At 40.1% G+C, this 27,798-nt stretch overlaps 1 protein-coding gene and 1 non-coding gene across 6 annotated transcripts in view; one reads left to right on the top strand and one right to left on the bottom strand.

Moving 5' to 3' along the window:
* PSD3 (pleckstrin and Sec7 domain containing 3) overlaps positions 1 to 27,798 on the top strand; it is a 560,448-nt gene that overhangs the window by 456,883 nt on the left and 75,767 nt on the right. For all 5 annotated transcript variants that reach the window (XM_068532284.1, XM_068532286.1, XM_068532287.1 and 2 more), the window contains one exon: positions 26,273 to 26,343. In XM_068532284.1, the coding sequence (XP_068388385.1) occupies positions 26,273 to 26,343 (71 nt within the window). The remainder of the gene's footprint in view (positions 1 to 26,272; positions 26,344 to 27,798) is intronic.
* LOC137756132 (small nucleolar RNA SNORA70) lies at positions 13,619 to 13,757 on the bottom strand. Its single transcript, XR_011072188.1, has one exon. It is a non-coding gene; the product is annotated as a small nucleolar RNA SNORA70 (small nucleolar RNA).

Below are 27,798 nucleotides of genomic sequence, written 5' to 3'. Positions count from 1 at the left end.
TCAAAAATACAGTAGTGTGTAGAATGGACAAGGGCCCTGTCTTCATGGAGTTTACACTTTCTGGTGGTTGAAGGAAAGGCTGGATTTATAACACATAGAATGATAAATAGTGTGAGGTCCTTGAGACAAAGCAAGGAGGGTTAGAATTGAGATCCAAGCACATGTGGAGCGCTGACCTCTGTGGAAGATGGATGGGTGCAGTGTAGGTGAGTGTGGTGTGCTTAGTCCTAGGAAATGGAAGGAGGCCCATGTGACAGGATTATCTACTGACACATGATGTTAGAAGTTTGAGTGGAATGGAGTCTGTTTCTATGTTTAGAATAGCCTTTGCAGAGTATGAAATAGCAATTGTATATAGTTGGATAGACTAAGATAGCTGTTAATGCATGAATTAACAGCTTTAATGCAGAATTAATGCAGAATTAGGCTACAGCTCTATATTATTTCTAACCACCTCCAGACACAGACATGCAGCGCTGGGATGGACAGTCCTGCCGTTTCCACCTGTGCTGGGCCATTTTTTCTTAATGTATTAGCATATTCTATTAGGGTACAATCAAGAGAAACGTTGTAACAGTGTAGCTTTACACTGACTTACAATGCTGAGCAAGCCTTGCTGTCCCCAGTTCTGTAGGAGCACCCCCACCATGTTTCTCGGCACTCTGTACACTAGCCCGCTAGGCTATGTCATTTTCTCTAACTGTGTCAGCACTCCAGTGGCTGCAAGGGACAGTGAGTCTAACAGCTTAGGAGAAAAGGGCAAGGAGACGCCTCAAGATGAAGAATTGTCTCCAGGACATTTTCTGCATTTCTTTCTCTTTATTGTTTTTGCATATCGTATTTATTCTTTTTTTTATTGAGGTATAATTGATTTACAATATTTTATTAGTCTCAGGTGTACAACATAATGATTCAAAAATTTTATAGATTACACTCCATGTATATCAATAGTTATTATGAAATATTGGCTGTAATTCCCTGTGCTGTACAATATATCCTTGTAGCTTGTTTATTTTATACATAGTAGTTTGTATCCCTTAATTCCCCACCCCTATTTTGCCTCTCCCCCCTTCCCTCTCCCCACAGTAAACACTAGTTTGTTCTCTATATCTGTGAGTCCGTTTCTTTTTTGTAATATTCATTAATTTGTTTTATTTTTTAGAGTCCACGTATAAGTGATGAAACACAGTATTTGTCTTTCTCTGTCTGACTTATTTCACTAAGCATAATACCCTCCAGGTCCATTCATGTTGCTGCAAATGGCAGAATTTCATTCTTTTTTATGGCTGAGTAATATTCCATTGTGTGTGTATACATTTATATATATCACATCTTCTTTATCCATTTATCTGTTGATGGACACGTAGGTTGCTTCCATATCTTGGCTGAAAAGTTAGCTGATAGCCTTATGGGAGCTTCTTTGTAAGTAACTTGTTGCTTTTCCCTTGTTGCTTTTAATATTCTGTCTTTATTTTTAACTTTTGTCATTTTAATTACAATGTGTTGGTGTGGTCCTTTTTGGGTTTCAGACTCTCTGTGGATTTTCAAGCAAGAAGTCTATTTCCTTTCCCAGGTTAGGGAAGTTTTCAGCTATTATATATTCAAATATGTTGTTTTCCACTTTCTCTCTTCTCCTTCTGGTACCCCTATAAGGTGAATGTTAGCACATTTGATGTTGTCCCAGAGGTCTCTTGAACTGTCCTCATTTCTTTTTATTCTTTTTTCTTGTTTTGCTCAGCAGCAGCGATTCCCACTGCTCTGTCTTCCAGCTCGCTCATCCGTTCCTCTGTATCATTTAATCTACTGTTGATTCCTTCTAGTGTATTTTTTCATTTCCGTTATTGTACTCTTTATCTCTGTTTGGTTGTTCTTTATAGTTTCTAACTCTTTATTAAAAACTTCTAATTTCTCACTCTGTTAATCCATTCTTCTCCCAAGTTCTTTGATCATCTTTACGATCATTACCCTGAACTCTTTCTCAGGTAGGTTGCCTGCCTCCACTTTGCTTAGTTCTCCTTCTGGGGTTTTATCTTGTTCCTTTCTTTGGAACATGTTCCTCTGTCACCTCATTTTGCCTTATTTGCTGGTTTCATTTCTGTGTATCTAAGTTGGTTACATTTCCTGACCTTGGAGAAGTGGCCTTCTGTAGGAGACATCCTGTGTGTCCTGGCAGCGCACTCCCCTCTGGTCACCAGGGCTGGATGCTCTAGGGGTGCCCCCTCTGTGGACTGTGGGTCCCCCTCTTGTGGTGGGCCGACTGGTGTGGGCAGTCTCGTAGACATGGCTGGCCCCTGGTCTGGTTGCTGGCCAGGCCCTCCTTGTGTAGAGGTTGCTGGTCACTGGTTGGTAGGCCTGAGTCACAAGGTGGCTGGCAGCCTCACTCCTGGTGAGCCCCAGAGCTTGTGCTGGCCCACTGGTGGGCAGAGCCAGGTCCTGGGGTCTAGCTGCAGGACCCAGGGGTGCCAGAGCTGGTATCAGACTGCTGGTGAGTGGGGCTGGACCCTGGGGCAGCTGGCTGAGGGACCCAGTGTGTCTCAGAGCTGGTGTTGGCCTGAAGGTAGGTAGGGCCAGGGCCCTGCTGGTGGGTGGGCTGGGTCTGTAGGCTCCAGGGCTGAGGTTTTCCTTGGGCATGTCTCTGCCTGCTGGTGGGTAATGCTGGTCCCAAGGCTAGAGCAGGCTCACTGGTGGGTGGGGTCAAGGTCCAGGAGATTCTGGGGCTGGTGCCTGTTCACTGGTGTGCGGAGCTGGGGCATGGGGTCTCTGGCTGCAGGGCCCTGGGGTTCCTGGGTCTAGTGCCCGTGCACTGGCATGTGTGGCTGGGTCCTGGACCCTCTGGTGGACAAGGCCGTGTCCAGGGGCAGTGGTGGGCTCGAGGGTCTTAAGGCAGCCTATCTGCTGGTGGGTGGGACTGTGTCCCCACCTAGTTAGTTGCTTGGCCTGAGGTGTCCCCGTACTGGTTCCTTCAGTTTGGTGGGTAGAGGCGGGGCTGGGTCCTGAGGCTAGTAAGTTAGAGGGAGAATTCCAAGAGGTGCTCGCCAGACCAGCGTCCACATGGTAGAACGAGCTCCCCAAATAGCTGCTGCCAGTGTCTGTGTCCCCAAGGTGAGCTGCAGTTGCCTCCTGCCTCTCTGAGGGGCTCTCCAAGATCAGCAGGTGGGTCTAACCCTGGCTCCTTTCAAATTACTGCTTCTGTCTTGGGTCCCAGAGCGTGTGAGATTCTGTGTGTGCCCTTTAAGAGTGAGGTCTCTTTCCCACAGCCCTCTGGGCAATCTCCTGAAAGTCAGCCCCACTGGCCTTCAAAGCTAAATATTCTGGGGGCTCATCTTCCTGACGCAGGACCCCTGAGCTTGGGAGCCAGATGTGGGGCACAGACCCCTAACTCCGTGCGGAGAACCTCTGCAGTTGTAACTATTCTCCCGTTTGTGGGTTGCCCACCCCAGGGTGTGGTCTTGGCTGTACCGTGACTCCGCCCTCAAACCCATCTCACTGTGGTCTGTTCCTTATGTCTTTAGTTGTAGAAAATCTCTTTTGATAGGTTCTGGTCTTTTTCGTAAGTGGTTGTAATTTTGTGTGTCTGTGGGAGGAGGTGAGCTCGGGGGCTTCCTGCTCCACCCTTGTGGGAACCCCGCTCAGCTTTATTCTTTGGAAGAGGAGGCTTTCACGTGGCTGGATGCGTGATTACTAGCGGCACGGCAGAGCATGCGTTCAGTTCTGTCTCCTGACCTCCACTGTAGTGTATTCTGGGGCAGGACTGTGACCTGTGTGACTGACACCCGCGTGGTTACACTGGCGAGAGGAGAGTTCCCTCCAGCAGGGGCGAGATACAGTTCTCGGAGAAAGGGTGATCTTCTTGGTAGACAAAGCCGGCGACGTTCATCTCTTTGTCCCCAGCACACACACACCCTCTTTCTCCATACATTGAGTTCAAACAGTGCTTTTGCCCAACATGGCACAGTTTCCCATCTCTAACCACAGATCTCCTCACCTCTGTCCCGTGTGTCTAGCTGTGGCTCCCGTCTCCAAGGCTGGTTGGTGTCCATTCTCCTCAGGCAGGGATGTAGCTTAACTCTACAGGCTAACTGAAAAATACAGAATATCTGACATACTTCATATAAAGTACTAGAGGCAAAAAACAGAATAACTGCAGTTTAAAATGCCAGTTCTAGAAAAGGCGAAAGAGGCAGCAGAACAGCTGTCGCTGATTCAGTGTCTATTGCTACATCCTGCTTGATGGGCTGACCAAGCTAATGCACTTGAGCATCTTTTCACTGAGTCACTTCCCTGGGTAACTTATTCCAGAGCATCCGCAGGTTCAACCTGTTGACATATGCTTTGCCCATGTTTTCCTGGGCCACCTCTGAGGATTTTTGGAGAGAGTCCCCCTGCTGGGAGCTCTGATCGCTTAGCAGCCCTATGAGAAGGAGCACAGGCCCAAACCATCGCAGTCCCCTTGCACCAGGCTAGAGGTTTTCCTGCCAGTGAAACTCCTTTAAAAGCCTTAGTTATCTCCATTGAGAACTTCTGGCTGGTTAGGGCAGTTTTAAGTGCCACGGGGCTTTTTTCTGTTTAGCAGCTTAAGAAGTTCTGCCTGTTACCTGCCTCTGCTTCAGTCTCTGTTTCTGCTTCTGCTTCTGCTTCAGAACCCAAAATAGGTGGGAAAACAGATGGATCAGGTAAGACGGGGCTAATTGGGCCCAGTCTCCAGACTTCACTCCAGCCGGTTGCTTTATCACAGAGGGCTTCTTCACTTCTGCCTTTGAGAGAGGGTTTTTGAGAGGAGTCTTGAAGTTTCAGCCTTTAATTCCTCAGGCTCTTCCTAGATATTCCCATTTCAGTTTTTCATGGTTTTTAAAATCACGTAAGTATGGGCAGATAATTCAACTTTTTCAGTAGAAAGTGCATAGTTTCTAATGATAATTTACATACACTAAAATTTACCAATTTAAAGTACATAGTTTGGGTTCCGAAAAATGAATACAGTTGTGTGACTACCATCACAATCAAGATACATAACATTTCCATTACCTGAAAAAGGTCTTGCAGTTAATTCCTTCCACCTTTAGTCCCAGCCCATGGCAACCACTTATCTGTCCTTGGGCACTGAGCTTTTTCTTTTCTATAATTTCAATAAATGGAATCATGCATATTTTTTTGTGCTTGGCTTCTTTCACTTGGTAGTGTTGTTTGCAGATTCATCCATATTGTGTGCTGCGTTAGTTTGTAGTTTGTCTCCTTTTATTGCTGAGTAGTATATTCATTCCATTGTTTGACTATCTTACAGTTTACACATACACCAGCTGGGCATTTGGGTTGTTTTCAGTTTGGGGCTATTATAAATAAACCTGCTTTGGATATTCTCAAACAAGTCTTTGCATGTGCATATGTTTTCATCTCTTTTCAGAAGGTACCTAAGAGTGAGGGAGTGAGCTTGCTGGGATGTGTCCTAAGTATATATTTAACTTTATAAAAAAACTTCCAAACTGTTTTCTAATGTGTCTGTAATGTTTTGCATTTCTGCCACCTGTGCATGTTACGTCCTCTTGATAAAATGATCCCTTTGTCATGAAATGACCTTTCTCATTCCTGGTCACATTCCTTATTTTGAAATCTACTTTGTCTAATATTAATATAGTAACTCTAGCTTTCCTTTCAGTTTTTGCTAGAAATTTTTTCTAGCTTTTTAACCTTATTCTGTGATCTTGTCTTTAAAATTGTTTTATACAGCATACTTGTGGGTCTTTTCAACCAACAATCTGTCTTTTGATTGGAGTGTTTATACCATTTACATTTATAGTAATTACTGATATAGTTAACTTTAATTCTGCCATCTTGCTCTTTGATATTTACTTACTCCATCTTTTATTTCTTCCTCTTTTCCTGACTTGTTTGGGATTGTGTGTGTTTTGTGGCGTCGGGGGTTCGACCTTTCTTCACTGTTGGCATATTAGCTGTACCTCTTTGTTTAAACATTTTAATGAGTGCTGGAGGGTTTACAGTATAGTCTTTAACTTGTCACAGTCTGCCTTCAAATTTTACCACTTCATGTGTAGTTTGGAATCTTTATAACAGGTTACTTCCCTTTCTCTTTACTAGGATTGTGCTATTGTCATACATTTTAATTATGTATATAAAACTCATACTCCATTGTTATATTTTTGCTTTAAACAGAAAGGTATTCTTTACTTTTACTCACATATTGACCATTCCTGGTGTACTGGGTTCCTTTTTGCAGTTTCACATTTCTATTTAGTATCTTTTTTTTTTCTGCCTGAACAATTTCTTTCAATATGTCTTATAGTAAATTGCTGGTGAGAAATGTTCTCATGTTTTATTGTTTAAAATAATATTAAGGCTGCACCTTAATTTTAGGAATTTATGTTCACTTGTGTGTAATTCCTTGGCAGTGTTTTCTTTTTTGTTCAGTAGTTTTAAAATGTTGTTCCGTTGTTCTCTGCCCTGCGTGGTTTCAGACAAAGGGTCTGCTATCATTTTTTGTTCCTCTGTACCTAGTGTGGGTTTCTCCCCCTCTGGCCGCTCTCAGGATTTTTCTCTTTATATTTGATTTTAAGCAGTTTTATTATGAGGCGCCTTACTTTATGTTTTCCTTGCCTGGTTTTTTTTTTTTTTGAAGTTCTTGGATTCATTGGTTTATATTTTTTACCAAGTCTGGAAATTTTTCAGCCATCATTTTTATAGCACCCACCCCTCTTCCTGGGACTCTAGTTTCCTGTATGTTGGACTATATTACACAAAAGTTTCGTTGAGACTGCTCAATTTTTTTCTTACTCTTTTTTTGTTTTTTCAGTACTTTAATAATTATTTTTGCTATATATTCAAGTTTACTACAGTATTTTTATTCCATATATAGTATTTTTATCTTAGAAACTTCGATGTGAAACATTTATATCCTGCATTTCTCTCCTTATCGAGTTTGTATCTTTCTTAATATCCTTGAGCATATTTCTCATATTTACAATAGCTGTTTTAAGGTCCTTCTCTTCAAATTCCTTTCTCTCTGTGCTTTTCTGGAACCGTTACATTCTTTGCATTTCTAGTAATTTGTGTTTGCATGCCAGACTTTGTGACATTTTTTGGGCTGGATTTGGTTTTATTCCTTTAAAGAATGTTGTATTTTATTCCATTGTCCAAATGAGTAACTTTCAGATTAGCTGAACCCTTTAGAGGCTTGCCTTTACCCTTTGTCGTGCTGGATCCAGAGCAGCCTTTATTTGGGGACTTATTTAGCTCCATTACTAAAGCATTATTACCCTTCTTTAGACTCTCTTCAATGCCCTGGTGTTATGAAGTCTTTCCACTCTGTCTGATAAGAACACAAGCTGTTCTTAGCCCTGTGAGCTCTTAAAATTACTCATTCCAGTACTTATTTCTGATGAATCGGACCATTTCCTTTCACGTGTGTTCAGATCAGTGCTCCAGCCAAGATCTGGAGATTCCTCTGCAGATCTCCAGAGCTGTCGCTTTGTGCAGCTTTTCGCTCTCTTTTATTCTGCTCCGTAAATTCTAGCCACCTCAGCCTCACCACACTCCCTCTTCAGCTCCTCAACTCAGCACTACTTCCAGGCACTTACTTTTACTGCTAGATCTTAGACGCTGCCTCCAAGTAGTAATCTGGGCTTACCTTATTTGTTCCTTTCTCGTCTAAATCACAGTTCAGATCTGCCTATTGTACAGTGTTTGAAAACTTTTGCTTTATATATACTGTCCTATTTTCTAGTTGTTATGATTGGAGGGCAGTTTCTGTAGCAGTTAATCTTTAATGGGCATAACTAGAACTAAACTGATTATTGATCCCTGTTGTTAAGAAATTTCTTTCTAGTTGCCTCAGACCTCAAGACCTAATATTTACTGAGTTATGAAAGTGATAAGGAATTCTAGGTATTTGAGTACGACCAGGTATGTATTTGGAGTCCCAGAACAGGATTTGTCTTCTTCCCAGCTAATCTTTTCCGTGCTTCCCAAATCCCTTTTGTTGGACTTCCAATCATAAATGGTTGAACTGGTTTATCTTACTGCTAGATGGCTACTGCTTCTTGGAAATGCACCAACACCTGACCTGCTTCTGAATGCATCCTTCTGTTTTGAGAGGTAGTCACCATAAGCAAATTTGAAATATGTTTTATATTACTCATATCTAATGTGCTTTAAAATATATCACTTTTCATTTCTAATACATTAAAAAAGTAAAAAACAACAGTGGAGCTTTTCTGGAATAGGAGATCCAAATAATTTTTGAGAAATCTGTGTAATGATACCTTTTGGGCATATTATCCTGCTAATAAGTCTGTAGAAATTTATTCAGATTCATCATGTTCACTAGAGCCAGCGCTGTATTGCATTTGCACGTATATGTAAACGTGGGGAGGTGCTCTGACGATAGATAGTACTAAAAGTTTTTCATAAGTGAAGGTTTGGGTCAAAACTCTATGGAAATCCTGATTAACTTGTCTCCAAAAGACCACTTGTCCAGCTCAAGGTTTGTATATTTCATTTTTTTAAATTAACTCTAAGTACTAAATTTGTCAGAGTATTTCCATAATTCCTCATATAAACATTTTTTAAAACTTGGAGATTTTCTTTGCTCTTATTTATTTATTTAGTCTTTTAAAGATATGGTCAGCTCAAAAATTTGTCCAGGAGACAAATCATGATTAAAAGCAAATGTTTTATCTCATAGAAGTATAGGTGTTTACCAAACCCATTAAATCTGACATTAAGGGAAAGCTTTGAATGGTCAAATTTAGAAAACAAAATGTATCTTCTGGATTTTGTCAAGTAGAATGATAAATAAAGTTCAGTATAAGCTCTTAGCTTTATTAACCTGATGCATGATATTTGTGGAAATCAAGAAAGTGATTGGGAACAACAAGGTACTCAAAATATGAATGTTCTAAATGATGATGAATAACGAGGTAATTAAGTGATTACTCAATATTAGTTCTTTTTCCTAAGCACTTCATGCATTGCTTCATTTAATCTTCACCTTATGAAGCAGGTATTATTACTATTATCCCCATTTTACTGAGGAGGAAATTCATCTTAAACTTATTAGCCAAAGCTGTAATATAGAATATCAGGATATCTGGTGGGACTAAAATCTGATTATACCAAACTAATTGTGGCACATTATTAAAAGCAGTGCCCATGAGAAAATATGTTTAGGAAACATTTAAGTTCTCCATGTTTTGTGCAATCGGTACTATCTGTTACAATGTAGCATGTATTTAGATGACTAGAGGTCTCAGTCTAGGGCCAGTGCGGCCTGAACATTTCTTTTACTTGGCCAACCTAGCACTTTTTTGTAAATTGAATTGTGTGAATTTAGTTAGGCATTTTCTGGTTGACCGTAGTTTCCACAAGCCCCTATATCATTATACCAGGGCTCCTTACACAATAATTGCTACTTTTCTAGCCCCAGAGTCTTTTGAGGTTGTGACCCACCTCCTCTCACCCCTGCCTCCCATTTAGACTGAGGTAGCCTTAAGGAGGTGGGAGCAGACAGATGGGCAAGACCATACCTAATGCTGAATTTGTACTTCAGTGGTATCAGCGTGGCAAAAAATGAAGTGCTTATCTAGTTTTACTACCACAGCCTGTATAAGCTGAGATGGAAGAAATGAATTTTTTCCCTACATGAATTAAACACTCCTCAAGTACCTAAGACTATACATGTACAAAGACTGTGTTAAATATAGCCTCTCTCCTCTTAGGAGCTTACATTTAGGTGTACCATACAGAGAGTAATTACCATCTAGAATCCACAGCACAAGTTTCTAAATACATATATTGTTAGCTAAGGTACCATATAAAACATTCAAAATTGAGTGGGAGAAGTACAGTTGGGACCATGCTGACATTCTCCGAGAAAACAAGATATCCAAAGGGCAGTGGAATAGATAAGAGGGCCCAGAAGCAGCAGTGTCCAGTGTTTATGGTAACTTGATTATACAACAGAGGAATTGATTCAGATAATTAAAGACAACAGAACTATTTCAGTAAATGGTGCTCAGGGTGTGGGCGGTGGTATGTGTGGTGAGGTGAGGTATGTGGTGTCTGTGGAGGGGGTGAGGTGGGTGTAGTGTGTGTGCTTATGGAATGAGGGTAGGGTGGGCAGTATGTGTGTGTCTGTGTATGTTCCCCACCTCAGCCCAACCAGAAAAATCAGTTTCAGGTAGATTAAAGGTAAACATTTGTGAGATAAAATCTAAAATGTTTAGATCAAAATGTGAAACATCTTAATAACCTTTGGGTAGAGAAGGCTTTCTTAAGATTTAGAAAAACAAAGACAGTGAAAGGATATATTGCTATATATGATTACATTAATGTGAAGACTCCTCTTTTAAAAAGTTAGGAGGTAATCCACAGTTTGGGAGAAGATACTTTGTAGCATATTATATTACTAATAATGGATTAATATCGTGTGTGTAAAGGAATCTTAAATTAATTAGAAAGACGACATAACAGAAAAATGGGCAACAGTTGGAACAGACCATTCACAGAAAAAGAAATTGCAGTGATCCATAAATATATATGAAGAGATACTTAGCCTCACCAGTAATCAAGAATATTCAGATTAAACACACAGTGAGGTATCATTTCACATATGTCACATTGGCCAGAATTTGAAAGAGTGATAATACCAAATGCTGGCAAGGATTTTAGAGCAGTGAGCACTCTTCCACCCCGTGAATGTGAGTGTCGGTGGTATCACCACTTTGGAAGACAGTTGGCAATAATCAATAAAGTTGGAAGAGCCTACACCTGTGTCTCAGTTAACCCAGTCCTAGGTACGTATCTACAGAAACTCTTGCCATTTTACAAGGGGGGGGATTGTTCATAGCAACATTATATTAGATCAGAATAAAACAACCTAAATGGCCCTTAATAAGAGATTGGAAAGGTTTCATATAGTCATATAGTAGAAAACTATGTAACAGTGAAAAGCAAGTAACTAGAGTTACGATTTTTAACATGAATGACTCTCACAAAAAGTAATGTTTAATGAAAAAAAGCAACTTGCAGAAGAATGTGCACATATGGTAACATCTTAAAGCATGTAACACAGCACTATTTTTAATAGGAACACATTCACATATAGAAATCATTAAATATGGCTTAGTGGTTACCTCTGGCAAGGGGAAGAACATGCAGTCAGTGAGGAGTACCTAGCAATTCAACTATATTGACAATTTTTAAAAATTAGGTACACGTATGTTTCTTGCTCTTGATAACCTTCTGATCTCTTAATGTTTCATTATAAAATTTTTAAAACTTGATAGAACACCTGATTGCATGGGAAATTTAGAAGCAGTTGGTATTTTTCTTGAAGTCTGTGCAAGAAAAATAATAATTATAAAACCAAAAACCCCAAAATTAGTATTCACCAGTGTAATATTTTAAACCTTCACCGCAATAATAAAATTTTGGTTTTTTGTTTTTCACATTTAGAAATGTAAAAGATTTAATTATGGTTACACAATGGAGTGTAAATATTGTCCACCTTGACCCTGTAAGAGTACAGATGAAAGAATTTGGGGTATAAAAGTGGAGAGGGGAGAGCCCAAGGGAAACAGGGATAGAGCCACCATGCTGCTCTTAGAGAGAAGTGGAAAGAGGCTACCTAATACCCAGGAAGCAGGAAATAATGTTGTTAGCATGCTCTTAAAACTACTGGGGCAACAAATAAGATGCAGATAAAAAGCCGTACAAATGTACTGGGCAGGTGGAATGGAGCAGTCACATTTGCTAAGTCCTCATTTCTCGCAGCAGAAAATCAATAGAGAATTTTACAATCTATTATCACAGCACATTGTTTAGGGATATGATGCAAATTAACTACCCTGAGAAACAGTAAATGTTAAAAGGTGGTTTCTTTTGGAAAATGGTATTGGAGGAGTTGGGAAGAAGTGAATCAAAGAAGCTAATTATGTGGACATACCACTTTAATAATTTTGAAATATTTTAATCACATTTCCAGTATAGATTCTTCAGTGATTTTACCCACCTGAGATTTGTTTCTATTTGAAATATTGAAATGTTAATTGCTTTTTAAGGGTGTGGGAGCCATATTTGTTTCACATTTTAGATCTCATTTTAAACACTTTGGATGTAAGGAGTGTTGAGTAGTGTCTTGAGAAGGTTAGGGGGTTTCACTCACTTTAGAGGGTTTTATACATTGCCTGTCAGTGAAAGTTTTGAAAATTCAGTCCCACATGTCAAATTTGAGAGAGTAGATGTTATTCTGAGTCACACTTACTGAAAATAGAGTTTATAATGGCACTGCAGGCAGAATTCTTTGTTATTGTATAACACTGGGAACAGCGACACTGTAATTAAGAGATAATAAAAGTGGAATATTTTTTCCCAGAAGACAGTGTCTCCTCCTATTAGAGACAGACTCTTTAAGTGGAGGCAAAGCAAAGCAATTATTTTAAAACTAGGCTAAGTTCCCCCCTCCTTGCCACTTTGCTGTTCTGTGGCAGCAGGGTTGTATAATGAAGCCCTGTGACACAAGGCCAAAGAGCAGTGCCATGAGGGTGGCCATTTGAGTCCTCAAGTAGGAGTTTGGTGGCGGTCTAGTTCTGGTGGCATTTTATCTGTGTTCGATGAGGAGTGCCTCTTCACAATTCTACATTTAGACTAAAAGAATAAGTTTTAGGTTTTTAAGTTCCATTTTGATGGCTCTTGTCTTTCATTTAAAATCCACCCTTTCCTGCATTAGTGTTGGTTGAAAGAGGTCACCCACCATTCTCCTCAGAAGCAATACTTTTGACAAGGAATGTGGAATAGAAACTATAATCTTTTAGCACCAAAAAAATCTGTTCAGAATCTGAATATTTCTTTCTGAAAGAAGAACGCACGGTTTTCACTACATCCGATTTTTAGAAATTATTCTGTTTGTACTGTTGACTCATTCTATTTATATTTTCAGTATAGTTAAAATTTAGGAGAAAGAAGAAAATAATCTTGATGTCTCTATGTTTGTTTATTACAGTTTATCAAAGTCTTCAGTAACCTGATGTAAATTTGAAATTAAAAATGCAATACTGGTTTCCTAAAGGAAATAATTATGGTGATGGAAATTTATGTACCAAAATTTTATCAATGGATAGTACAGAATTAAGAATTTGAGCTTTGAAACTAGGTAGCTCATTGATTCATTTTAGAAATTTTTTTTCTGTTTTGGACAGGATAGTAGAATTTATTGGTGGGCAAGTAGGGAGGGGACAGCGCCAAGGCTCTTGCGAGTGCAGGGCCCGCCGTGTGTCCAGGGGCCACAATTAGGGATGTATTTGACCTCACAGCCATCCGGGATGGGCCGCTTTTCTGCCACCATGCTTTCAAATTCATCCTCATTAAACTTAGTAAATCCCCCCTTCTTGGAGATGTGGATCTTCTGGCGGCCAGGGAACTTGAACTTGGCCCTGAGGAGGGCCTCAGTCACATGCTCCTTGTTCTGCAGCTTGCTGCGGATGGACATCATGACCTGGCCAGTGTGGACCCTGGCCACTGCACCCTGGGGCTTTCCAAAGGCACCGCACGTACCTGTCTGGAGCCTCGATTGGGGGCAGCATACCAGTCATGAATGCCCACTGGAAAGGGCTGAATCCAACATCCCTTAGGGCAACCCATACTGGCAACAGGCTCATACACTACACTACCACGGAGCCTGTTGTTTGCAGCCACTGCACACCAGGCCCCCATGGGGAAAAGAGCACAGTCGGCTTAACTGGCTGCAAAGTAGAAATTCTTTCGAGCACCAGCTGTGTGCCAGTCCATTCACTCTTGATGGGAAATAAGGAGAGGGAGGGGATATACCTGAGCAGGTGTCATTCAGCTGAAAGCTGAATTGCAAAAGGAGGTCCATAACATCTTTGGATACAAATGGCATATATAAGAGTATTCCAGTGAGGGAAATAGGTAATGCAAAAGCCTCAAGGTGAGAATGCCACCTTAAGGTGCTTATTAGTACAGTGTCTGGCACATAGAAAGAACCTAATTGTTATTTAAGAACTTAATTGTTATTTTAGGTACAGAATATTAGCAGCAGCAGCAGCGTTATTGCCATCAGCATCTTGGGAAGAGCTGAATGACCAGCAAGAGCAATACAGTGTCACTCTTGCAGTCATTTTCAAAATGACATATGATATATAAGTAGAAATATTTAAAGGAAACAAGTATGATATCCCAATTTTGTGGCAGATGTGTGCATAGTAAAATGATTAGGAGCTTATATACTGAAATGCTCTCTGGTGGTTAGGCTGGTGATTTTACATATTTTTTCTATGTGTGGTGTTTTTTTTTATTTTCCATATTTTTTATTTACTTTGAAATTTTTTTTTGCCATTGACACTGGATGAATATAACTTACATTATCAGGGAAAATCAGTATTTTATGTTAAACATTTGTTATTTAAAATATTACATCAGTGCAATAGAATATTTAAAGGCCTAATGAAATATAATGATGTCTAAAATATAGTAAAATGTTTTCAAAATAAAGACAAATGGAAAAAGGTATAACAAACACTTAGCATGATTACCAATAAAAATTAATGACTGTTAAATAACAAAAATTCAATAAAATAAATTGAAAAGATATAATTGGCTTTATTAAACCATCAGTCAATTGGGCAGCATCCCACCTCGCAAGCAGAGAGGAGCTCAGAGGAGCCGTACGAAGTGGAAGGCTTTTATAGGCAGGAGGGAAGGGAAAAGGGGAGAGTGGTCACCTCATCTTCTTCTGGGGTATGGAAAGGGCCTGTGTAGCAGATTTCCTCCTTGCTGCTGACAAGAAACTTCCAGACTAGTTGCTTAAGACCATTCCTGGCGGAGGTTGTACTGCAATTACCGCAATTAGGTTAGTTATTAAGCCTCGATCTGGTGAGGTGGGCTGAGCACAAGTGACTGCATTTGGGGCCTGTTGTCTCTTTTTTAAGGTGATTTATGATGAGGTGGTGGGTATTAAACCTCCCTTTTAAAAATCTGCTAATGGCTGTTGTGGTACTGTTCTTACCATAAATAAATTGGGGATGGGGATCGTTGACAAATGTTTCATGTTGTTTTAGCAGCACTTAGTAATTTGTATCAAGGCTGCCTGTTGCAGTCCTCTTAGGAATGCAGTCCTGGTTACAAGGTGGGAAGTCCCAAGGTGGGAAGGGGTGAAGCTCTTCCAAGCACTGGCAGTCTAAACAAATGGAAGAGGTTGGCCTGACATGGAAAAGCTAAGAGTTACACACATGGTGGCATCACTTCAGATGCAGTCCATGGCAGTGGGCTGTTTTCTGGCATCTGTGTCAGCGGTCTTGTAAGAAGGGTTGGGAACCATGTTTCAGAAAGAGGAGCCGGCAGTCTCTCCTGAAGCTCCTAAGTTTGGGGGAAAACAGTCAGACTGCTGTCGTCTTCCCTGAGAACAGACTCTGTCTGCAGGCTGCTCTTCCTTGCCACTAGGAATTATTTTTGTTGACCTGTAGTAGCTTTTGCCCAGGGGTGCTCTAAAGGTGCCAATGGGGCTTGGGCTATTTTACAATTAAGGTAGCCTATTTGAATTCTATTTGTAGAAATGCATGCTCAGAAGCATCTTTGACTCTAAAGTTTATTGGTCATAAGGTTCTTGTGAAGTTGAAGAAACTTGATTTGGTGTCACTTCATGAGCCAGATTCAGGCTTATCTGATGTAGCAGTTACCGGCATTCCTCAGATAGACTGTAATAATTTACCCTTACATTTTATTTTAGTATGTTGCTCTCTGTAAGTTTGATAATGAATCCTGTAAATTGCCCAAAAAATTATGAAAAAACATCGTATGCTTGATTTTCTTGGAGTTCAGTGTTCATACCTTTCACATATAATGAAGTTATTGAACTTCAGTAACATTTTGCTATTGTCCAGCTTTTTAAGGTGGTTATTAAAATAGCAAGTTCTCCAGCGGCTTCCTTCAGTTTATAAGAATTATGAGCATGGTGACTATGGTTAATAACACTGTATTACATAACTGAAAGTTGCTAAGAGGATAGATCTTAAAAGTCCTCATCGCAAGAAAAAAACTGCAGCAATGTATGGTGATAGATGTTAAGTACACTTATAGTGGTCACCATTTTGCAATATAGACAAATATTGAATCATGTTGTACACCTGAAACTAACACAATGTTACATGTCAGTTATATGTCAATTTTTTAAAAAAAGAATTATGGGATGGTGTTTGTTTCCTAGAATTTAAAGTCCCTTTCCACAGATGTCCATTCTTTAATAATTATTGAAAACCCATAGTTATTTGTCAAACTGTGTTTGTTCCTTATGAGCCTGGGTCTTTACTGATATCTTATTTCCATATCTAACATCCTCTTGTTGAAATAATCTGTGTGAAAATTTTATCCTGCCTCCTCTTTGCTCTTTAACCAACCTGAGTTTTCAAATGTATTTCACATAAATGACGGAGACACTTTTTAAAAAAATTATCTTTAATGTTTGTTGAGTTGCCTCATCTACATGCCTATTTAGGACATCTGATGCTTTTCTTCTTTTTCGAGTTTTTAATCTGCTCTCTGGACACAGTAACAAATAGTACTTGCTTGGAGATTCCATTCTAGTATAGGGGGAGCTCAATAATAAATAGGTGGTATTTCAGGTGACTGTTAAGTGATCCAGAGAAAAATAAGGCAAGGTGAGGAGAGGAAGCCCTGGGGGAGGTGACATCTGAGCAGCGACATGATTGAAGTGAAGGGGCAGGTCATGCTGGTATCTGGGGAAGGAGCAGCCAAGAAAATGTGAGGGATAGTTAATCTATCAAAATTCTAAAAAAGTTTATATGACTCTAGTATTTGTTTTTCCTGAAAAAATAACTATATTCTGGGTCATTTTTGTCTTTCTCACTGCCTGCACACTTTTCCCATAACCTTAGCTCATGATGATATGTTCTTATTATGTCCTGCCCTCTTCTCCAACCTCAGCACAAGTCCTTTACATTCTCCCTGTGCTTCTAGCAATGGCTAGCTGTGAAACCATCTCCAAGCTGAGTGGAGGAAGGTATTTGTTTCCAAGCTGGGTTTGTACATTTTTATAACTTATTACTTGGGTAGAAATTTCTCCATCAGCTTTTGTTCCTCCTCCCACTGTTCACTTTTACTGTTTGCATTCATGTTTGATGTCTCCAATGTCAAGACAGGACAGGACCTGGGACAAAACAGAAACAATAAATATGTTAATGAATGTGCTGTACTCCATCCTCCCCCCAATTAAATTAAGGGTGAAAGGTTACCCCTTTTCTATTAAAAATGCATCAGGAATGTCTGGGGCCGGTGGGTGGGGGTTTCTTCTCAAAGTATTGACTTTAACAAAGAAGAATTTCTGAATGCATGAATGATGTTCAAAAAGTAAGTCTTTGTGTTTTAGCATGGAAATTGGATGCATTTTCTTTTAGCAGACAGTATCCCTAACAATAAAAAATACACTTTTAAAAGATTCGCATATATTAACTCATCTGATTTTCATAACCCTATGAGGTGGAGGTAGCATTTAATTATTGTTTTATAGAGACAGTAAGTGACGCATGGAGAGGCTGACTTGCCCAAGGTCACTCAGGTGAAACCAGAATTTCAAATCATGTGCTCTCTGTGGAAAATACTATGTTGGCTTTTGTCCAGAGGCCATCCTGATAAAGGATAGTGGTGATCGGTGTTACGAGACTTCTGTAATTGAGATCCATGTTTTGATTCAGTGTCTTAGTCCAGATATACTGTAGAGAAGGCAGAGGACCAAAGAAAAATCCCCCTTTTCTTTCTGCTGAAAACGAAATCCTCATTTAGAACCTTCTCTGACTTGTAAACCCTACACATGGGTAGAATTAGTGACGTCCTTCTCTCTTGACCTGCTTGAAACCTCCACTGTGGTTGCTTTCGGTTAGTGCCATGCTACCATTTGGTTTATACAGCTTCTCATGTTGTATTAAGTTTCACTGTTAATGTGAACTGTTTGGGGGTAGGGTTTGTGTCCTAATAACCTTTATGAAACAACACTGTAAAGTAATTATTGTATGTTGTAGTGTCATTTTATAGATTTATAACCAGAGATGTTAGGCAACTTGTTGAAAGTCAGAGAAATAGTAGACAGCAGGGTATGAATAAAATCCAAGTTTCCTGGTTCTTGGTCCAGAGTACTTTCTGCCATTCCAGAAAGATCGATTTAGGGTAAGAGTCTTGACTTCTTAAAGGAATAGAATCACATCCAGAGTGAACATCATCCTGCCAGGGGCATCCTGGGGAGCATATTCTTCCAATTCTCTCTTGTGTTTCATGTTCTGTTCTCTACCAGTGATGTAAACCTATTTCTATTATAAAAAGAAGGAAATATTTTTCAGGGAAAAACAATAGGTATAGGTTGTACTTCCAGTTCCTGTAAGGCTGCCCCAGTTTTTCCTTTTATAAAATAGAGTTGACTGCAGGTAACAGCTCCCAGTCGTAAAGAGAAAGATTATAAGGATTAACTGATTTTTTTTAAATGTGTAAATTGCCTTAAATGTTTCAAAGGTAAATGATTTAGAAATATAAGATAGTAATAGTACTGTTTTATTTCTACCACTCTGTTATAAACCTGGAGATAATTAACACTATGAGTTGCTTAATATTGTGTGAGTTTTCTCCCAAAGGTAACTTCTGTTGTGTGCAGCTGGGATTCCATTGCTTCACGCAGTAATCTGAGTGGGTGTCTCAGTTACTCAACTAAGATTTAATGGTACTTCTTATGGTGGTGCCTGAGAATATTTTATGAAAGGAAGTTAGGGATAAATATACAAGGATTACTGTTAACTTCACATAATGATTTGTAGGGAGAGCTGTCATCCATGAATTTATCTAAATCCTTTGCATACCAGTCACAGAAAGCAAACTCCCCCTGCCTGGGGTGCACCTCCAGCTGCCTCAGTGACGTAGAATTGAAGAGCTTGCTTCCTACAAAGGTAGCATATCTCTTCATCCTATAATAGAGATACTTTAAGAATTTTGCCCAGTTTTCAGATGCTGTCACTAGGGAATTAAACTTTAGAAATGTCTTGTGCCTTTTACAAATCTCGTACAGACATGTCCCAATTGTGCAGTGTAGAAGGGCTTTTGCTGAGCACATCTTTGTTTCCAAGTTCAGCAAGGTGTTAGATTTATTTTGGAATGCCCTCGGTGGTATGGCATTATTTTAAATGTCTTTCTCCCATTAACATAGAGAAATTGAAGGTATTTTACATGGAGCTTATTACATCCTCACATTTCCCTTGTTTCCTAGCCTGGCAGGGCCTCCATTGTTAGCCTTCAGGCCATAACTTAAGAATTGTTTCTAATTAGTGTGGATATGGCTTACTGACCTTCTCTACCATTTGGGGAAAAAATGATATTTTTGTCACTTTACTGGGGCAATGGAAGAATGTTTTTCAAGCCAAGAGACAAGAAAGAAAGGTTTGTGTATTAAAAGAAAAAATAGACACTGTCCATACTATGTCTTTCTATGCTTCTTAAGTCTTTCTGATATTAAACTTGAAGAAAAGGAGAAAGTAGATAATCAGGGAACCCACAGTGAGGAGTGGTCAAAAACAGGCCAAGATTTTGACGAAAATAGAAAAATTGGAACAGTAAGATCTTAAACGCAATCTGTTCCCAGTTCGGTTCAGAAGAAATTAAAGTTGGAGAGTATAGCATGCAAATAAAAACCTTTGCATGAAGCTTATACCTTTTGGTGAATTAAAAAAATAAATATCTTTATTTTCTGGCATATATCCATCATTACTCTTTACTGAATATTTCATTGCTCAGGAATATTTTATACCTTCCTCTATGAAAGAAGGGTGACAGGCTGTGCTTTCATTTTTGGTTGTGCATTTAACTATTTTTTAAAGATCAGTGGCAGTAACTGAAGCCAAAATATTGTTCATTGTACTTCATATTTTCAAGAAGACTTCTTCAAATGTATAATAAAGATCAGAATATTAATAAGAACTGGTGTATAATATTGAAGATTTAATGATAGTTTCACTACTGCTCAGGTTTGGAACAACTGCGAATTTCTCTTTTGCAGAAATGTGTTGTGTGTGTGTGTGTGTGTGTGTGTGTGTGTGTGTGTGTGTGTGTGTGGTGTAGAATAATCACAGAGGCCTGTTGACTTTTTTGTTTCTTGTTTTACTTTGAATATCACCCCTGTATCTCAGAGTTAACCAACTGATTGTTGCTGAGTCTAGTTTGACTGCTCTCTCCCTGCATACAAACCAGAGTAAAAGTGGCCAGTGCGATGGGGAACCTAGTGCTGCAGGTTAGTGAAGTCTCAGAGTCCACATCTGTAAAATGAAGAATATAGAAGTGGCTCCTCACAGAGTTGTGGGCTTTAGTTAACACACGTCCAGTTTTGGAACAGTGCTTAAAACAGTATGTTCTTGATAAATGTTAGCTGATGCTATCACTACTGCTATTAGCCTTATTACTCTGCAAAGTGCTAGGTGAGCTAGGGGGCAGACGCAGGATCATGCCTCAGTTCTGAGCTGCATCGCCATGAGCAGGGGTGCTTCTGAAGGCGTCAGCGAGATCAGAGAACACACCTGACTTGCATTCCCCTGCTGTCCCATCTTCTCGTTCCCTGCCGTCTATGCTTACCTCACTGGAATAGTACGCCTGACTATTGCAAAGGATTGTCACCTGGAGAGTTTCCCCTTAATGTATCCATAGAACATGTTTCCTCCTCCGAGTTGCACTAGACAGTAGCTTTGAAATCCGTATGTAGGTAGCCCCCTCAGTAGCTTACACCACCTCTCAGAGCTGCAGATGTAGTTATAATAGAGACATCAATGTGAAATAGAGGCAGTGATACGTAACTGAAAGGATCGTTTGGATCAAACAGAACGTTTATAATGCTTGCCCAGTGCTCAGAGCACTGTAGTATAGGTGCTCAGTTAGCACTGCTGCCTTCCCCTTTCTTTCCAGTTCTTTGTCTTTATTGTGCACCTCTATCCATATTTTGGGCTTTTTCTCTCATGTGGGCGATTGTAATAGCCTCCTTCCTTGTTCTAGTTTCTCTCATCCTGTCCTCAGCTCCTATCTCCTTATCCTGCTTCAAATGAATTCTAGATTATAAAATTTGTGAATGAATTCTTCAAGAGAAAAGAAAGAACTAGAAAGTCTTTTTTGGCAATACGATGGCCTACAAATTCCAAAACTCGTACATTATAAAACATCTAAAAGTGATTAAAATATTTTTAAACACCTTTTAAATGAGTGGCTGAGCCTGTAACAATGAAAGGGAAATGAGTACAAATCTAGGAAGTGAGCTAGCCCTGGGACTGCTAAGCCCTCAGGGCATCTGTGGATCTGGGTGCCCAAGGAGTACTGGAGATAAAACTAGCAGCTTTTGGCACAGAGGACAAAAAGATAGAGTATGAAGGAGCAGTGAAGACGCCTGTGGGGTAGACTGAGAAGTTAGAGTATCAGAAGTTTCAATAGCGGAGACAATGGAGAGACAGTATTCAAACATATGATGACTGCAAGTGTTTGGAAATGATACCTGGGAAGCCCAGAGCTGTATAAACGTGAAGAAACCTGTGCGTAAACATAACATGAAGTAATGTCTTCATGAGAAAAAGTAATTGTCCACCTAGAATTTTTTTTAATTAATTAATTTATTTATTTTTGGCTGCGTTGGGTCTTTGTTGCTGCGCACGGGCTTTCTCTAGTTGTGGCAAGCGAGGGCTACTATTCTTTGCGGTGCTCGGGCTTCTCACTGCGGTGGCTTCTCTTGTTGCAGAGCATGGGCTCTAGGTGCGTGGGCTTCAGTAGTTGTGGCACGCGGGCTCAGTAGTTGTGGCTCGCGGGCTCTAGAGCGCAGGCTCAGTAGTTGTAGTGCACGGGCTCAGTTGCTCTGCGGCATGTGGGATCTTCCCAGACCAGGGCTCGAACCCGTGTCCCCTGCATTGGCAGGCAGATTCTCAGCCACTGCGCCACCAGGGAAGTCCCTAGAATTTTTTATGAAATAAAGACATTTTCATATGAAGAAAAACAGAAAAAGATTTGCCACCAAAAGACCCTCACTAAAAGAACTTCTAAGTATAGATTTCAAGAAGTAGTTGAAAATGGCCTCCAAAAACAACCTGAGTTACAGAAGTAACAAATAAAGTTAATATTATAGTAAACATGAGGGAAAATCTAAGCAGACAGTGGCAATTTATACAAAATGTCTACTTCAGTAGTATTAAACAAGGCAAAAGTAATAGACACTGTTATCATGTAAGGTTGGAGACAGTTGATGAGTTAAAATACGCCAAGATTCTTTTATTTTCAAGAAGAAGGAAAGCAGTCTTTGGACTCTGGGTATGCATGTTAAAAATAGCCGTGGAAGCGTAGTCTAGTGCACAAAACAGTATCTTTTCATCAAGTTTGGCAAATACCTTTTCACAGTAGGCACCCAGATATTTGTTAAAATGCATCTACCTACCAACCCGCTACCACCCTTGTAGTTAGAGCCTTGCAGTAGGATACATCTGGTTTCCAATCAGTAACCTCACTGATTCCTTCCACCATGTTCATTATGTAACTACAGTTATAGCTCTTTCCCCAGCCTTCTGTACTTAATAATGTATGTGCTATGATGTCAGATTTAACTCCCTCTACAGTTGTCATTATGAGGGACAATGCTCCTCATTCACTGGGGTCCAGCCCTTGCGTTTCACGTGGCAAGCCTCACCAAGGGTGCAAAAGCCCTAGCCACACTGTGTGTGTGTGGCTTTAAAATCAGGGCCGCTGAGGCTGCCTCTACAGCCTTCCCATCCTGTTTAGTGCACAGTGGTTCCTTTCTTCCCTGAATTCCACTGTAAAATGGAGGTAATACTAGTGTCTTATTTTTAGCATTGTGGTGTCCGTTAAACAACTAAGTTATAATTGACCAAAAACAAGACTAAGTTTTACACTTCTGTGGGAGCTGGAAAAATAGAGCATGGCACACAGGGTTAATGCTCCCTGACTCAGCATTAGTCACCCACAGGTGACTTGAGATCAGAGTTCGGCTGGAGAGGTCTTTGGGATCCATTTCTAGGAGGCTTAGTGTGGTAAAGATGAAGATCTGTTAAAAGTTTTTGTGAACATGTACACGAATTTGTTACCAAATTGGTGGACTAGACCCACACTGGGGTCCTAACCCGCGAGGAGACTCCTTGTCTCCGTCAAGGAGGTTCTTTTTCTGCTCGGATTCACACAGCCAATAACGAAACCAGTGAAGAGCCTGGGACAGCACAGGCTTTATTCAACGGCCAAAGAATGGAAAGAAGCCAGAACTTGGTTCCCAAATCAACTTCTTTTTTTTATTATTATTTATTTATTTATTTATTTTTGGCTGTGTTGGGTCTTCGTTTCTGTGCGAGGGCTTTGTCCAGTTGCGGCAAGCGGGGGCCACTCTTCATCACGGTGCGCGGGCCTCTCACTATCGCGGCCTCTCTTGTTGCGGAGCACAGGCTCCAGACGCGCAGGCTCAGTAGCCGTGGCTCACGGGCCCAGCTGCTCTGCGGCATGTGGGATCTTCCCAGACCAGGGCTCGAACCCGTGTGCCCTGCATTGGCAGGCAGATTCTCAACCACTGCGCCACCAGGGAAGCCTCCCAAATCAACTTCTTAACCCAATTCAGGCAGAGACACAATGTACATAGGAGGGTCCAGGTAAAAGGGAGGGAATTGGAAAGAGAGGGAGGAATATTCATGAATAGAGGTGTGGTTTGGATCCGGACCTGATGCAACACTCCTTTTCAGTCCTTGTATGGGCTTTTCCAGTTGTTGTCATGGCAGTTGTTAACTATCCTGGTGCCAGTGGGTGTGTTGATTAGCTAATATGGCTCAAGGTCACTGGAAGTCAAATCTTCCCCCATCTTGGGCTTAGTTGGTTCTAACCAGTTCTTCTTTTTCTCCTTGCAGCTTCCTCCTGAAATTTAGATAAGAGCAATTGGTTTGCATTTGAGGGAGGGGCAGGGTTATGATTCTGGGGCAACAACCTTGGTAACAGATTACTAGATTTCTACTTGAAAAACAGAAAACTAGATTTGTAAATCTTTAAACTGAAGGAATCTCAAGATGCCACTAAATTAGTTTTAGGGCTTTGGGGAAAGCCTTTCAAATCCAGGACCTATGTTCCTCCTATGGAAAACAGAAGGGTTTCTCTAAGTTTTTCTCCAGCATTAGCCAGTGCTTTGCCTTAAGTTATATGAATTATCCACATTTTAAAATGAAGCAGCTGAAGTCCTGAGAGGTTGGGAGACTGGTCGGGAGTTACTGAATTAGGGTTAGTGGGTGAGAGGAGAGGTTTGAGACAAGGTCTAGAGACCAGCTGGTCTGCCTTCCAGCAGGTACCTCCACTACACCAGCTGCCTCTGTCCTGCTCTGCAGCAGCTCCTGCAGCCCGGGGCCACTTGTGTGTGCCCTGCTCTCACATGGCCCGGATCAGAATTTGACATCTATTGAAAAAGGCAGTCAACATTTATTTCACATATATATATATATATATATATATATATATATATATATATATGAGATGATCTATGGCTTTCTTTATAGTAGCCACTTGTTTTTCTTTATAAAGAAGGTTATGGCGCTTCCCTGGTGGCGCAGTGGTTAAGAATCCACCTGCCAACGCAGGGGACATGGGTTTGAGTCCTGGTCCGGGAAGATCCCACATGCCGTGGAGCAACTGAGCCCGTGTGCTACAACTACTGAGCCTGCGCTCTAGAGCCTGCGAGCCACAACTACTGAGCCGACAAGCCACAACTACTGAAGCCCACACGCCTAGAGCCTGTGCTCCGTAACAAGAGAAGCCACCACAATGAGAAGCCCCCACGCCGCAATGAAGAGTAGCCCCCACTCGCCGCAACTAGAGAAAGCCCACGTGCAGCAACGAAGACCCAACACAGCCAAAAATAAATAAATAAATAAATTTTTAAAAAAAAAGAAGATTATGGTATACATTTTTTGATCATTTATTTTTGAGTACACACTTTAAAACCTTACGTGGTGGAAACAGATGGGATGAAATTTTTTTATTTCCCCTGGAAACCTACAGAGTGGATGTTTTGAGTCCTTTTTTTGCCCGGTGGATATCTCAGTATGGTATTGGCAGGAGCACCCATGTTCTGTAGGTGGCTATTCACCTAGTTTCCAAGCCTAAGGATTCTTCAGTCAAAGGAGATTTAAAAGATTTGCTTAAGAATAATGCACTTCCTAATTTAATCAGGCATCCAGGTTAAAGACAGCCTAAAGGCAGTCGAATAGTTGATAACAGAATAAGAATAAATGGCCCTTCCTACATATTTGGTAGACATGTTTAGAGAAATGGTATTCAGGTAATAACCTTTTCCAGTTACAGATTTTAATTTTATCAAGATTAAGAATAAATAGTAAACTGTTTTGCTAATCTGCGCTTTTACTTTAGGACAATCTGTAAAGTTTTATATAAGTCAATAGAGAAATTCTACTTTATACTCCAGGAAAATATAAATAAAGGAAATGTAAGGACTTCCGGAAGAAACTTAGTTTGGAGAATTTTTATAAAGGTGCCTAATGTCTGCCTTGCACTATACTAGGTTCTGTGAATTCTGAAGATGAAGGATAGCTGTTCTCAGGTTATCCACAGTCTACTGAAAGAGACATTTAGACAAAAAAATATTATGTTACAGGGCGGCAGGATCTGCCGCAGAGGTATCACAAATTGCCACAGGAGTAATAATAATTAAAGTTACAATCCAGCTGGTGGATGTTTGGGAGAAAGGCCAAGAGGAGTCCTTTTATATTCCGGGACTTTTTTCTTATGACTCCTGGAAACTTTGACGAAGCCATGAAGGCTCTGGTTCGTGAGCCCTTAGATTAATGTGTATTTCCAATATGCCTCTTGCTTTTTCAGTCTTTTAGTCACCTCTACTGGAGCACGGACCGCAGACCCTTGCTGCTTGGGCTCAGAGTCCTGCTTCTCCTCTTCCTAGTTATGTGACCATGAGCAGAGTACTTCTCTGTGCTTCAGTTTTATAAACAGACAAGAGTAATAGTACCTACCTCACAGTGTTATTGTGAGGATTAAATGAGATAATACTGCCTGCTACACAGTAAGCCTCAAGAAAATTTTAGTTCTCATTATTATTAGTTTCGGTAGCAAATGAACCAGGAATATTGAAGCATAATCACCATGTTGACCTTTTAGGTTCTCCTTCGAAAAATGCAAATTTCCATCAAATAAAATTTTTCAATTTTTTTTCCATTTCTAGCTCCAAGAGGAAAGCGAGGATGGAAGACCTTTTATGCTGTACTAAAGGGAACAGTTCTTTACTTGCAAAAGGTAAAAGTAAATACATAAAAAATGAAGCCCGTAAAACTTTATGAAGTGATAATTAGGTTACCTAGAAAATATTCACTTTGCACAAAGAGGCCACATCAAACACCCAAAAGACTGTTTAATTGATATCTAAATTCTTTTTTAGATTTTTGTTTGTTTGTTTCTGGTGCAAAAATTGTTTTGGAAATTATTTATGTATATATGTATATATGTTACATTTTATAAATATAAAAGATTATATACATGTATATGTGAGTGTATGTGATCAGAGGGAGTGGATGAGCTGTGTTCTAATTATATTCAATCAGAAATGTTGAATATAAGTTGATAAGTTAGACTTCATATTGTCTATTCAGGTTCAGATTGTGGTAACACTTGTTTCAATGGGTATTTATACTATAGATTAGTTCTATCCCTCATTTATTTAGTTATTTATCTTCATTTAGATCCTACCTAAATCTAGAAACACATTTTCATTCAAGTCCTGGTATTTAACACTGCAAATGTATTCCAGTTACCTGGGTAAGTGTTTGACCATACCATTTCCTGTCAGGGTCCTTTCTTCTAATCCCCAAGTCTGGAAATTATTAGTTTGGTATCAAGTTTATATATTCTGACCTTTGAAGGGTAGTCCCTGGAGCTTCCACCTCCCTAGCTCTGTGTGCGTGGAGATGGGAAAGTTGTGTCTTGACTGGAATAAGTACACCACCTCCCAGGGCCCAACAGGACTCTAGCTCCCACCTTGAAGGGAAGCTTGGAAATACTTTTTCTTTTTAATGTGATAAAAAACATAATGTGAGATCTCCCTCAATAAAATGTTAAGTGAATAGTACAGTATTATAAACTTTATAAGCACCATGTTATACAGTAGATCTGTAGAAATTTTCTGTCTTGCATGACAAACAATACCCCATGAACAGCAGTTCTCCCATTTCCCCCTCTCCCCAGCCCCTAGCAACCACCTTTCTACTCTCTGTTTCTATAAGTTTGACTCTCTCAGGTACTTCACATAAGTGGCATCAAGCAGTGTTTGTCCTTCTGTGACTGGCTGATTTCACTTAACGTGATGTCCTAAAGGTTCATCCATGTTATAGCATATGACAGGATTTTCCTCTTTTTTATGACTGAACAATATTCCATTGTTTACTTCATTTTCCTTTTCCATTCATTCGTCCATGGACATTTATATTGTTTCTACCTCTTGGTTATTGTGAACAATACTGCAGTGAACATGGTGTGCAGATATGTCTTTGAGATCCTGATTTCAGTTCCCAGAAGTGGAATTGCTGGCTCATATTGATAGTTCTACTTTAAATTTTTTGAAGAACCTCTATATTGTTTTCCACGGTGGCTGAATCATTTTAAATTCACACCAACAATGCACAGGAGTTCCAATTTCTCCAAATGCATGTCAACATGTGTTATTTTCTGGGTTGTTTTAAAAAAATTATTTTTTAA

This window comes from Eschrichtius robustus, chromosome 21 (assembly GCF_028021215.1).
Source record: "Eschrichtius robustus isolate mEscRob2 chromosome 21, mEscRob2.pri, whole genome shotgun sequence".
In the NCBI taxonomy this organism is placed as follows: Eukaryota; Metazoa; Chordata; class Mammalia; order Artiodactyla; family Eschrichtiidae; genus Eschrichtius; species Eschrichtius robustus.
Note: the sequence above shows the minus strand (reverse complement) of the source record. Positions and strands in the feature narration are given on the sequence as shown.